Below are 14,094 nucleotides of genomic sequence, written 5' to 3'. Positions count from 1 at the left end.
CAACTGTGTTCACTGAATGCACAACAAAGCTGGAGGTCGGCTATCAGGAAGTGGTAACACAACTGCTGTTGAGGCTCTTTGCTTACCCACCACCCATGCATGCCACATGACATACTTGATTGGCCACTGGCAACTTTTATCTCAGGGTCCAGCAGTTACTTTAATGTTGCTTTTTTTCTGCTGCTAGTGTTTTTTTTTTTTTTCTTGGTCTACCTCTGTGTCTTTCATTTTTTACTTTCCCTCTTGTTTCTCTGCTGGTCTAAGCATATCTGACATTGTTATATTTATAGCTGTGGAAATTAGGACATCATCCCACTTTAAATTGAACAAGAATTATGGGAAAAAACAGCCTGGAGAATCTCTGAGACTAAAGTGGTTGGAGTGGGGCCTGACTAAATCCCCTTTCATACAGAAGTCAACAAGAGTATTATTGTAAAGGAAGCCTTGCTAGTTCCAAACACAAACAGTATATGGCCTTTAGCAAGTCATCCACCTACTGACTTGTGCCCTTTTACACAGTCACTACTTTGTTTTTTGCTGAGCAGCATCATTATACACTAGGATTTGTTCACTCTGAGCTGCAATTAAACAAGCCACACACTATAATAGAGGATTCTCTTTTCACCCCCTTTTCTCCCTAATTTGGAATTCCTTTAATTGCTGTCTTTGTTGCTGCTCACTATTCTGTTGTCCTGAGCAGCAGAGTGTGAACAGTCATGTGTCTGCGCAGATATACACGTGGTGCAAGCTGCTTCTTTTCTTCTCAGAACCTCACTAAGGGAGCCTAACATGTGACGGTTCATGAAATCCCCCCAGGTTTCTCTGCTCCCTGATAGAAAGTGCCTGTGCAGGGACAAAAATGTGATCCCATGGTGGCTTCCCATTCATTGCTTGTCATGCTGCCAGTTGTATTCCTTATCAAGTAACAGTGGTTTTTGCTTCTCTGCGAGAGAAGTTTGGACAAATAAATTACCATATGACAGTACCATAAATTTTTACATTTTATTATACATCTATTTGCATAATTTGTTGCTTTTTTTCTCTTCTGGTTAACCTGTATTAATCCATTATTTGCCTCTGATATCATTGCTTGTGCATTTTGAGCAGAGAGTCTGTCCTTTGATTCTGCTGATTACTCAGTTAGTTTAAATGGCAGAAGTTGTGATCTCAGTTAATTAATCAACCCAATCTAATCAACAAGATCTAATCTGAAACTAATTACTTTCATTGGCAATTTTGTAGGTTTTTAACACATTAACACACACTGTTCTAACTAAATTTCCTAACACAGAGCTGGCCTGTGTTAGAAGATTGTATATCAAAACTCACCCTGCTGCACACATTTTTAGCTGAAATGCATCACTAAACACAAGTGAGAGCTCCCAGCCATCACTGCTTTCTCTTCAATTTCAAAAACAGCATACTGTTTTGTTACAGTGCGGGCCCTGATTGGCTAGCTGCATTGCTGCAGTACAACACTGAAGAAAAGAAAAAATAGGACATGATTCAATTTTCCAGCTGTGAGCAGTAATGCATGTCAGAGCGGCAGAACTGCGCAGGCTCATGGTGAATTTCAGCTGCAAGTGTCTGCATGTAGGGTAATGATCAGACCTGATTGAATGTGCCCACACATTGTTGACACTGGAATATAATGTTGTTTACCTATGCAGAAGAAGTGGGTGTTTATTGAACAAACCACTTAAGTAACAAGATACTATGAATTTAGAGTTGAGACACATGCATACAAGACACAGTGTCCCTCGGGCTTTGTGAGACCTTAAAAGTTTGATTGCTTTAAGAAGCATCTGCATTTGTCATTAGAATATAGCAACAACATTATTCTGGATGCCTCTTTGCATTAGAAAATGTTGATGGTATTTACTTTGATACAGAAGAAGTTGTAAAAATCAATGATTCTAACATGAGACCCATTAATACCTAAATTACCCCAAGATATGTTGGTTGTGATTTTCTTAAATTTCTCCAAGAAAGATTGAGATAATCATTTAAAAAGTTGTCTTTTTTGATTAGGGAATGCAATATCAAATACAAACATATGTTAGCTATAAATACAAAGAGGGACTTCAGACAGTCATACTCCACTCTGTTGTTAATAGACAGATGACACTCTCATAATAATAATATCCCTCTTTTTGTTTTGAGTTGTATTGGCATTGAGAGCTAAACATGAATTTTTAATAATTAACTTATAAACTTAAAAATAAAACTGATGATTCATCATGTCAAAGTGAGGGTTATATGCACAGACACACTTGTTTGAATGATTATTCCCACTATAAGCAATAATCTAATGATGTCAGTCCTTTCCTTGACACACATCTTAACCCTAGATAATGTGTGTCCGTGGTCTCTAGTTAGGAAAATTAACATATTTACATGCTAAACAAATAAGCTAGACATATTATGCTGGACACTGAACTCATTCAGACACAGCTGCTTGCTACACTTGCTTCTTTTATGTGTATGGCATGCCAAATCAATTCTTTTCACTGATGTGACAGAGAAGAGGACAGAAGTGTAGATCTTTTTGCTTTTTCTTCTTCCTGAAGGAGATGAAAGGATGACAGGAGTGAATCGGGCAGACTGATCAAGGGACAAGGGGGAGGGACAGTCCTGGAGTCGGTCCTGCTCAAGCTGCACTTGCATGCATTATCACTCATTCACTGTCTGCCACCCTCCCTTATTCTGTCACTCTCTGTCTCTTTTCCTTCCTCCCACATTCTCCTTTCATCCTCGACCTACTTTCTTGGTGGTGGTGGGTGTCGCTATACGACACGGAGCTCAGTGTGAGAAACACAAAGCAAAACTGGGACAGATTCTCCACGCTGCACAGATCACTCTGGAGGATTGTATTCTCTCTCAGGTCCACTGTGCTGCTCACTCATTCTGCACCTCAAGTTTGTTTTGTGCCTTTTTTGAGGCCCCTCGTGCCCCCGACAACACCTCAGTCAGCATGTTTTCCCTCTTAAACATACACACATGCACAGTGGAGCACTAGTCCCACTCCATGTATTTCACAATCATATCCCTATCCCTATAGGGCAAGTAGTTTTTAACTTCCATTAGGACAAACCTTTCTCCGGGAAAGCATGGTGCATTTTATGAAAAGCATTATTCAAAACTGCCTGCTATAGATTGTGACCCAAGGATTTAAAGAAGAAGAAGAGAAAGCTGAACATGAAAGACGAGACTGTATGGTTTAAAAGGCATTTTATGCACCTGCCCAAACTTATTCTCCACAGCAAGAGGAAAACACTGATTCATTGTCAGATAACCAGCTTGATAACTTGTTCATCCTCGTGTTTGCTTTACACACCAGTGTGGGCTTGCTGTACACTCTCTTCTTTCTCATTCTCTCACTCTCATTTCCCTTTGTGAAAGTGATCCTTGTATTCTGCGAAGTAAAATGAACTGGTTTGATGTCTGTAACAGTCGGTAATTGAAGAAGAGGCTGTCTGTTTCTAGCTGCTCCAAGCCTCATACAATAGAAGCAATAAGGAGATGACAATAGACTCTCTTTTCTTCTTCCCGTGTCTTACTGTTTTTTCTCTTGTCCAGCCTCAGCTGAATGTTATGCCTGCTCTTAATGTCTTCTCTAAGAGATGATGATTACCGTACGTTTTGCAATCAGTGGATTGTTCTGACACAATTTGTTGCTTAGTTTTTCAACAGAAAAGCAACTGAAGACAGTTTAGATAATGTAGTAATCCTATCCAGTATTTTGTTGTACATAGCCTTGGGATTTGATCAGACAAAATAAGCAGTTTGAAGACTTTGAGTTGTGGGGTCTGCAAACTTTAACATTTTATAGATTCATGATTAATCAATTAATTGAAAAATGACAGACATAAGTAAGGTATATTGTATTGTTATTAAATTAAAGGGGCCAGATCCTCTTTGATCCTTGCTCTCTGCTGTTGGCTTTGGTCAGTCACACTTAACTTAGCTGGCGAGGGAAGCTCATAAATTAATTTAGCAGCATGTTGCTGATCTCAGAGTAAAGAACGATGTTCAGTGAATGTAAACTCCAAGTCCAACAGTTGTTGCCTCTATGTTGCCTGCAGTTGTAAATTAAAATGTTTTATATTTTATGATAAATTACAATAATCAGATGCTGTAAGGTTGCTGTCTAAAAGCATTTTTCTTTAACAACATGCAGCATAGCAGTGCAGATACATTACAAACTACCTTTATCAGTCATCCCACCCACTGCCATCTGTCAGTCTGGGCATGAATTTCTGTTCTTGTGGATTTTAGCCAGTGTAATCTGTTGGTGTCTTACAGCAAAGATGATTTGGTTTTGGATCCACCTGATTGAACAGCCACCCTTTCCTGTTCTACACTCACATTCTCTCTTCTTCACAGTTACCATGGTGATGGGGATTCCCACAGTGAGGCGGAAGGTGAAGTCTTATCTGTCAGAAACGCTGCGCTCACTAATAGACAAGCTGTCACCAGAGGAGAAACTTGACTGTGTTATTATTGTCTTTGTTGGGGAGGTGAGATCTCATAATTCATACAGTATGAGTCATAGAATGATGCTTCTGAATTCAAAAATGATGATTAAAAAGTCTGTGTGTCTAAAGTCTGTGTCCTCCTGGTTCAATCTCTGCAGACTGACCTGGACTATGTTCACAGCGTAGTTGCTGGCCTGGAGAAAGAGTGAGTACACTTCTCTTCTGACAGGTGCTCAAAAAGAGTGAAATACTGTGAAGAGTGAGAAGACAGTGTGAAAAAAGTGTGTGAGTCTGCCACATTGTTGACATTACCAGTGACCCTCTTTCTACAGGTTTTCTACAGAGCTGAGTTCAGGCCTGTTGGAGGTCATCTCCCCACCAGCCACCTATTACCCTGACCTCACCAACCTCAAAGAGACTTTTGGAGATTCCAAAGAGAGAGTCAGGTAAGCAGTTCCCTTAGGCATGACATTTAATTAGGCAAAATGCGATAGAAATCATTATGGAAATCTAGACAAACCAGCCTTGGGAAAAATAAAATGCAGGAGAGCTGTGATGAGGATTGCAGAAAAAGTAGAAGGATGAGTCAGGGGGAAAGTGGGAGGGAACAAGCAAGTGAGAGCTGTTGGGGAAGCTGCCTAGGTACTTAGTATTCCACAGGCATTTCTCAAAGTCAGATCAAGGTCATCAGCAGCACCACCCTCTATCTCTTACTCTCTGTAGTGTTCACTCTTATCTTCTGTTCTTATCTTCGCTTTATAGTCAGCTAACAACTGGTTTCATTAGAAATCTGTTTATGGTGCAGTTTGTGCTTAGTACTTACAGTATGTACTTGGGTAATTGCCTTTAGGCCCAAGGGACTGTGTGCTATGTTTGTATGTGGGTGTTTGTGAACACAGATACTTCAAATGATCATCTGTTCAGTTAGAAATCTTGTTCAACATGGGCTCGTGGTATACTGTCCAGGTTATAAGTATTTAGACAGTTATAAGCTCGGTGCTTCAGTACATTCAGTCTGAACTAAAATAATGGATACTACGCTTAAGTGCCAAGTCTCAGCTTTAGTAAATTTACATCAATATAGACAGAATTGTGTGGGAGATACAGCCCTTTCACACAATGTGCCCAAATTTCAAGGATTCAAAAGTAATTGGACACTTAGCTACTAAATGTGTGTCGTTCATCCACAGGTGGCTCAGAGTTGATTGAGAGTTGCCATTTAGGTTGAGGTGGAGTTGTCTGTCAACATGAGGAGTGAAGAGATGACTATGCAAGTGAAGATAATAAGGAGGATTAAGAAAAAGCAAAAGAGATATTGATGGTAGTTGGTTTGCTAGAGGTTAGGTGTAGTCTAAAATATAAGGTGCACACTGGAAAACTAGAAAATGACAAATGACCTGACTGAGGAGCACACTTGCATGCACATCCATGCCCTTGTATTAGTGGTGTGTGTTCACCTGATTGGAGTGTTCAAAGTGTTCAATGTTGGAGCATGTACACTCAGGACAGTCTGTGCACTACCTCCCACACCTGCCATCTTTGGGCATCATGAGCACCTGCAGCCCTCAGTAAGCAGCTATGAGTCAGACTGCAACAAGGGCAGATCAAACAGAAACTGTGACACCATTGGTTTATAAATTATTCAAATAGAGATCTGCTGTTGTAACATTCAGTGTACCTGGGAGTACTTGATTTGTACAGTTTTGCTTTTTGGATGTGAAGCAGTGAGTTTGACATCCTTTCCAATGGTATAATGTTTCAGAGGATAGCCTACAATAGTTCAGCTTTCATGTGTGTATAATTTTATTGTGTGTTGATGATTTCCTCTTTGTTTAGATGGCGGACCAAGCAGAATCTGGACTATTCCTTCCTCATGATGTACGCTGTGAGCAAAGGGGTTTATTATGTCCAGGTATGTCATTAAAAATAAATAAATAAATAAACTTTTGTTGGAGTGTGTGAAAGGACATTTACTCACAAGTGAAAACCTTTTAAAGGCAAACACTAGTTTGCTTTTAGTTTGGAGCATGTCATACCAAATGAAAACATGGCAAGTACTTGAAACAAATGTGTGTCATTGCACTTACTCATCAGAGCCAGTGGTGTTTTTTTTTCCAGACTGGAGCCAGTTTCACGTATTCTTAGCCTAATCCTCTTAGACTTTGACAGCTCTTATCTGTCCTCTTGGCTAAACTAGGCATCCAATTTAGGAATGTTTATATGAATGTTTACTCTCAGCAGATTTGAAATGCTAAAACCAGCCATTCACGGTTAGTTTCACTGTGTTGTTAATCTCCCATCTTTCTATCTTACACATGAGGTGTGTCATTTCCTTTCTCTGCTTTCACCTGGAGAAAGAGGGAAGAGGTATCTCTGACATCTACTGCTAATCTAGTTTGGTGTAGCACCTCAGCAGTGTTCTTTAGTTCAGTCCAGAGTGCTGTCCCTGTATGAACATAGAGAAGTCTCCCTCCCTCTTTACTCCTGCTCCATCAACAATAAACCCAAACTGTTGAAGTGGTTGCTTTTGTCTTACATTTGTTCTTTCTGTACCTCTGTTCCTTCAGCTGGAGGATGACATTGTGGCCAAACCTAACTACTTTGCCACTATGAAGAACTTTGCCCTGCAGCTCTCATCAGAGGACTGGATGATCCTGGAGTTCTCTCAACTGGGCTTCATTGGTATGATCCATTAAGCAACTGATCAATACTCAGTATCCACCAGGGGTCTGTCAAACGAAGCAAGCTCTGTGAAGTCAGCTGATGTCAAAGCCAAACAATAGCATTTTTGTCTAAATGGTTCCTATAAAGTGGTTATCAACTCGTTCTCTTAAATCAGTATTTTCCAATCCACTTGACAAAGCATTCATATACTGTAAGCCAGTAAAGACAATACGTCATTACAAAATTGTATTAATTGGCCAAGAAAAAGCAAATCCATGTTTAGCATGCCATTACAGTGTGTAAATGAGGGGTTGGTAATTTTTAGTCTAAGTGAAACAATTTTTCCCTCCTTTTGTTTTTGTCCAGATAAGCATGCACAGTTAATTATTAGCCCATTTGTCAGTGATTAACTACTTATTTTATCTTGCATGACGTTTTTATATAACGTAACCTTGTTTTAAATTATTTATCAATTGTAAATTGATGTATGATTGTAATTTACAGATTTGTATTTAAATTTAATGTAGTTTTATCATTAAAAGCAGAGTTTACCCAGACTATGATAAACCCTATTTTTTTGCTGCAACCCACTCTAAGACTATTCTGTATTTACAAAGATGGACTCAGGTTCCCAGAAAAGTTAATTACCTGATGTAATGAATGATATGGTATGAAAGGCGTATGTGTTCTGCTCATATTTAACACAGCCATTCTTGCTCTGTTCCCGCTGAACATTTTGTTACATTTATTACTCATTTATCTGAGTGGAGTATTTTGTTTGTATCGGGTTTTGCAGATGGATTTTAATTTGCAATACAGTTAATTGATTGCATCCGCGAGGGGAGCTGAGGACCCTGGTTTTGTCTTCTGCTGTTTTTGACCTATTGTCAAGAAACCCCCACCCACTCATTTCAAGTATATGTTCTTTGTTGCCCTTGAGAGAACAGGTTTCCAAATGAAGACACTAATTTGATTGTGCTTTTTTTAACAGTGTTGCAACAAGTCCCCCAAGCCCTGTTCAAGGTTTAATCATGTCTATAAAGCATCCTTATTCTCTCTCTGTCCTTCAGGCAAAATGTTCCAGGCTCCAGATCTAAACCTCATTGTTGAGTTCATCTTCATGTTCTACAAGGAGAAGCCCATCGACTGGCTGCTGGACCATATCCTCTGGGTCAAAGTCTGCAATCCTGAAAAAGATGCGGTATGCATCATGGTTACTCAAAGGATGTGAGCATCGCTGTGAGGCGAATGGGTGTCTCATTCCTACTTCTCCACTTTTCCAGAAACACTGTGAGCGTCAGAAGTCCAGTCTGCGTGTGCGATTCAGACCCTCCTTGTTTCAGCACGTGGGACTCCATTCTTCTCTTGCTGGAAAGATCCAAAAACTCACAGTGAGTCTCACGCCCTTACAGTTATTTATTTACAACAGCAGTTGATGCTACTTCCTTTGTAGAAGCACTGGCCTCCCCTCTTTATCTGTGTCTGTAGGACAAAGACTTCCTGAAGCCACTGCTCCACAAGATGCATGTCAACCCCCCAGCTGAGGTTTCAACTTCAATGAAGGTATCAGTCCAGAGCTCCCATCCTGTTACTGTCCAATGATCAGTTTTGTACTATATTGACCTAAGTTATGAACAAAAAAATAGCAAAATCAATGATCAAATTGGTACAAAACATGTGTATTGTGTCACACAGGTGTACCAGGGTCACACGCTGGAAAAGACATACCTAGGAGAGGACTTCTTCTGGGCCATTACCCCTACTGCAGGAGACTACATCCTTTTCAAATTTGACAGACCTGTTAGCGTAGAGAGGTAAATGTGAAGGGGGGCTTTGTATATTTGTGATATTTTTGTGTGCATGGCTTCTTCTTGTTTTGCATGTGGTGAGCGTGCAAAGCACAACGTAAATAGTATTGTCATGACGATAACATTTGCACATACAGGGAAGCAAAATCTTATTTCATCCTGCTGCTCTTCCCTGATTCAGGTTTAACTTTAGCGTGTGTGTGTGTGTGTGTGTGTGTGTGTGTGTGTGTGTGTGTGTCTCTGTCTGTCTGTCTGTCTGTCTGTGTGTGTCTGTCTCTCTGGGGATCAGGGTGAGCTAATGAGAGTGCTCTAAAATAAGCATTCTCAGGCCAGCCTCCTACTCTCTCTGGAGCCAGGGTAGAAAGGGAGCAAGACAGTGAATATAAAGGAGGCTGATAACGAGACTAAATGCTCAGAGCAGGCCTGAAACGGATGTTAATATTTGGTCACGAGGAGATGTGGTGATTGGATCCACTTCTCTTGTAAAGATTATGTTAGGGCAGTGTGACAAGTGTGAAAGACTGTCAGTCACTCAGCAAGTAAATGGCAGTGAGTGGAAAAGGGGCCATCAACTGTTCCAGTGTCTGACTCTGAAGTGTTTTGTGTCTGCTTCTGAGTGACACCGATTACACTGGCTCAAACTGTTTTGCTATGCTGATTAGACAACATCTCATCAGCCGTTGTCTGTCTGTTAAACATTTAACACAAGTAAATACAGTGGACCCACAAGCTTCAGTGAAAACAGAAAGTAATGGAAGCATGAACATCTTTGAATCTTGCCAACCATTAACCTCAAATCCACACCTACAAATGAATATTTCACACTGTGCCCATGCTTTGTGAATTCAAAGCATCTTGTTGTAGTTGCTCTGAAATCTACTGAGATTTCTCAGCATTTCCTGGCTAGAAAGGCAGAAATACTTGAATTTTTAATGTTCAAAACCTGTAGCTATGACCTGAATATAAGATCTAAGAAGCACAAACTTTGAAATTTTGAACAACTATATCCTGCTTTTACATACCAAATTTTTTCATTTCATGGAGTTACTTTATCTGATGTCCACAGCTGATTTGTGTGTATCTGTGTGGCAGCTACCTTTAGGATGCAATAATGCTTACCCATTGGTGTAACTATAAAAATTAATGCTTGATTTGATTGGCAGGTTCCTGTTTCGCAGTGGTAACCAGGAGCACCCAGGGGACAAAATCGAGAACACCACAGTGGAAATACTGCCTGTCTCGGTAGGGAAACATTCATACACACACACACACACACACACACACAGTCTGTCACCCTTCTGTGGTGTGATGTGCAAACCGTTCTGATTAGATTACATTGAATGGTTGCTCTTAGGGACGTAGCGCATTGATTATTGACAGGAATGTGAGCGTGACAGAATCGTTTGCTCTGCCAGAGGCAATACATTCTGACATTGTGATCCGCCCTTCTATTGTAGGCGCAGAAGCTAAGTATGTCAAATGAAAAACATTCAGATTTTTAATTGGTGTCTTTCATTGTGTTTGTATGTCAGGAAACTGGACTGCAGACCAAAGAGAAGTACAAACGAACAGAGGACCGCTTTTACAGAATCGGTAAGTGGATTTGACAGTCTCCTAGCGCTGTGTGTGTTAGTGCATACAAACACACTGAGACATCGTGATCAGATTACACACTCACACTGATGGTGCTTGGTTTTAGACCGTGTACAAAAATTGTGTGAAATGCTCCCAGTCACAGCTCTTTTTTCATCTTTTCCAGTCTAAAAGTTTCTGCTCTTTTTTTAGTCACTTTATCCTTTTTTTATCTTTTCTTTATGCTGACATGTTTTCTAATTATCCTTTTTTTTTTTTTTAAAGCTTTTGTATCCTTGTGGGGTTTTTTTTTCCAGTTTAATGTTCCTTGTAAATAACATAAAACAAACAAACCAAAGAGCAGATGAAGGCTGTGTGATGAAATGTATTGGTTAAATAAATTCCAGTAAATCAGTGATTGCATTTTTTTCCCTCGCTTTGAGCACCTAGTTCACTGGTGAATCATTTCTAGTACATTTATATTACTTCATATGTGCGTCTGTGCGTGTGTTTTTTAACACACAGGTCAGTTTGAGAGGGGTGTGGCAGAAGGAGCTGTAGATCCCTCCTTCAATCCCGTGATGGCACTTCGGCTTTCAGTTCTCAAAGACTCTGCTGTGTGGGCCATCCTCAGTGAAGTAAGCCAATCACACACTACACCTGTTAATTACATTTAAAAAATACCACTTGCTCCAGATGCATGCTGCCTCCTTGTTTTGATCCACTAACATGTGTGATGCTCTTTTCTCCTCCTGCAGATACATATAAAGAGGATAGCTGGCTGACTGTTCTAGAGGGGGTACATGAATCATGGCCCCTGGGGGACCAAAATCTCCTAGACTGCTTACGCAGGGCCTCTGGCACCTAGCAACCAGCAGTGAAATCATTAGAGCCCACTGGAGTTGCTCGTCTGAGCTTGTCTGAGGAAAGCCACTTCTCTGCCCCCCCCCCCACCCACCCCACTCCTCCTAACGTACTTTGTTATTTTGCTTCTCATCAGTCAATCTCTCCCTTTCTTTCTGCATCTCTCCCTCACTCTTGTGCTCTTAATTGATTTGTGAGAATGTGAATACTACTGTCTAAAAACAAAACAAAACAGTGGAGTGTATGAAGACATCTGTTCCCAGCTCTGGCTCTGAAAGTGACTGTGTTGCTCAGCAGCTTTGAACACAATCAGAAAAATGTCTGGACAAATGAAGAGAAATCATCACATCTGGGGAGAACCAGTCACCTGGCCACTGGTGTAGATGCTGCCAAATCCTTCTGTTACTCAATGCTGCCACCTTTGGGCAAGCTGGGGTATTGCACTGTCACTAGCGCCTCAGCAAAGCCTACTATGATCAAGAATGTTGTCATCACTAATGGCCAGATGCTCTCTGTTCTCGGCAGGGATGACGGAGCTCTAGATCAACACCAGCCCAAAATGTTTTCCTCACTCCTAGAGTATTGTAAGTCACACTCGAATACTCCACTCGTCCTGAAACACAAACCCAGGATGAGCTTTTCCAAACTGTTTGAAAATCCTGCCTGCATCCAGTCTGTGACAACTTTGACCATAGGCCAGATTCCGTGGTAGTTACCCCAGTCCATGAAGAAAATGAGTACCATGACACCATATCTATCTCACCTCCTGTTGGACAGGCTGTGTATGACCTCAGTGTCCATTTATAGTATACCAATCAGACATTGCCTTGGCATCATTTTCCCGAAGGAATATATTGTTATATTGATATATTATTACAGCTTTGACGATCTATGAAGGTGACTTAATTTATTTGAAATAAATCTTTAATTTGTACAAGAGGTAAAATATATTTTTATTCTATTAAGAGATGTTTATGGTAGTTCAGTCTGTTTTATTTGTGTACTGTTTTTTTTTTTTTTTTCTAAATTGCTATTGTACATTTTGTTTTCATTATAACAGCTTCTTGTGAAATTGCTTTGTTTGCAAGTAGCAAATAGCTCGGTTCAGTTTGATCCAATGTCTTTCACTTGAAGTGAGATGTTACAAGTAACACAATTAATTTTCACTGTTTAAAACCTAAATGGTCGGAGAGATGTGAATAGATTCTTTTTAAATAGTTGTGAGTCAAAATTAGAAAAATGTGCCTTATATCTAGGTCTCTTGAAATTGTCTCAACATTATTCCAATCTGTTCCCTCTTACTTTTGCCTACACTTTGATTGCTGGATATACTAATATTTTGACAATAATACTTACTATCCAATTAGTGATTGGATGTCAAGAACAATATGTGTTTCGCTGAGTGAAAGTGGTAAACAAGGGATTTTTTGTACCAGATTACCATCTGAAACAGTGTGATTTGCACTGCGTTTTCACTTTTGTGTTACCATCACATCTTTCACCATTGTACTTAAATTTTTCATCTTCGCACAGTAGATGCTCATTTCACTGACTCCTCCAGATCCACTTTACTATTTATTTTGTCCAGTCACGTATCTATTTTTTGATTGGACAAAATATTCTAACTACTGATCATTGCAGAGTGCGCCTTTGTGGTATGATTTGGCTGACGTTCTGTAGTACTTTCACTGATTGTAAATCTATAAAAACAGCCAACAAGTATCTCTTTCTCTCTACTCTCTATTTTGCCTCACTTAAATGTTTATTGAAATTCACTTGAAATTCACTTGACATGTTTTGTGTTTGTGTGTGTGGCCAATGTTCTGAGTGGAAGCTATTTGTAAGTGAAACTTCACTCATGTTATAGGTCAGTGGTTTATTCGAGGGGGTAGTGAAGTGCCTTTTGGTGGAATTAATATGAAAGTGGGACAACTTTTGCTAGTCATGCTTGTTCATATGCATGATCATTATTTGTAATTTATAAACAATGTTTTTTTGTATTATGTTTTCTTTTTTTTTGTTTTTGTTTTTTCATCAGAACAGGGTCCTCCACCCCCTGATTAAACCATCTATGTTAGTGCTCAAGAAAACAGAAGTGGTTCAGCCTCTGCCTCTTGATCAGTCTGTTAATTGGAAGAAGATGGGAGCAAGCCATTTAAAGGGTGGAACTTGTTGTTTTGAAAGGGTAGAAAGACACTTTGAGTACTGCTAACAAGATTGGCCTCTGTCCCTGTCTCCTGGCATCCACATACAAACTGAAACTGAATGCATGAATACAGCATGAATGGTCATGTGATCCCCTACTGTATATGTGGAAGGTGGACAGGGGAAAAAAACAAAAGAAAGGAACTCTTCCCACGCTTGACAACCCCACACACCCATCAGTTCATGTGCCTTCATCATGTACATGTGAATGCCTATGTCTGATGATTTTGACATCATTTTCATGGACATCTTTGAAATAAATGATAAAAGTTGTTAGAAGTCATGGCCATTTTTTTGTGTTGTGATTTGGTTCTACTTGCATCATTTCATCAGCATCACCAGGTTTGAAATAAGAGGCAAAAGAGATACATTTTGTCATTGTCAACATTGCAAACTTGGCCAGAAAATTCTGCTGACATTGTTCAGTAACATTCTCTGACAACATTTTCACAAATAGATGGTGACTCGTACATATTTTCAAATTACTTAACAGCGAGTACATA

At 39.8% G+C, this 14,094-nt stretch overlaps 1 protein-coding gene across 1 annotated transcript in view; it reads left to right on the top strand.

Moving 5' to 3' along the window:
• mgat4a (alpha-1,3-mannosyl-glycoprotein 4-beta-N-acetylglucosaminyltransferase A) overlaps window positions 1-13,870 on the top strand; it is a 28,989-nt gene extending 15,119 nt beyond the window's left edge. The window contains exons 4-16 of the mRNA XM_018702288.2: window positions 4,387-4,520; window positions 4,637-4,683; window positions 4,811-4,924; window positions 6,315-6,390; window positions 7,046-7,160; window positions 8,213-8,343; window positions 8,426-8,533; window positions 8,631-8,705; window positions 8,838-8,956; window positions 10,114-10,192; window positions 10,483-10,543; window positions 11,048-11,160; window positions 11,281-13,870. Of these exons, the coding sequence (XP_018557804.1) occupies window positions 4,387-4,520; window positions 4,637-4,683; window positions 4,811-4,924; window positions 6,315-6,390; window positions 7,046-7,160; window positions 8,213-8,343; window positions 8,426-8,533; window positions 8,631-8,705; window positions 8,838-8,956; window positions 10,114-10,192; window positions 10,483-10,543; window positions 11,048-11,160; window positions 11,281-11,307 (1,199 nt within the window). The 3' untranslated portion in view covers window positions 11,308-13,870. The remainder of the gene's footprint in view (window positions 1-4,386; window positions 4,521-4,636; window positions 4,684-4,810; window positions 4,925-6,314; window positions 6,391-7,045; window positions 7,161-8,212; window positions 8,344-8,425; window positions 8,534-8,630; window positions 8,706-8,837; window positions 8,957-10,113; window positions 10,193-10,482; window positions 10,544-11,047; window positions 11,161-11,280) is intronic.
• The last annotated feature ends 224 nt before the right edge of the window (window positions 13,871-14,094 follow it).

Source organism: Lates calcarifer, linkage group LG1 (genome assembly GCF_001640805.2).
Source record: "Lates calcarifer isolate ASB-BC8 linkage group LG1, TLL_Latcal_v3, whole genome shotgun sequence".
Lineage (NCBI taxonomy): Eukaryota > Metazoa > Chordata > Actinopteri > Centropomidae > Lates > Lates calcarifer.
Note: the sequence above shows the minus strand (reverse complement) of the source record. Positions and strands in the feature narration are given on the sequence as shown.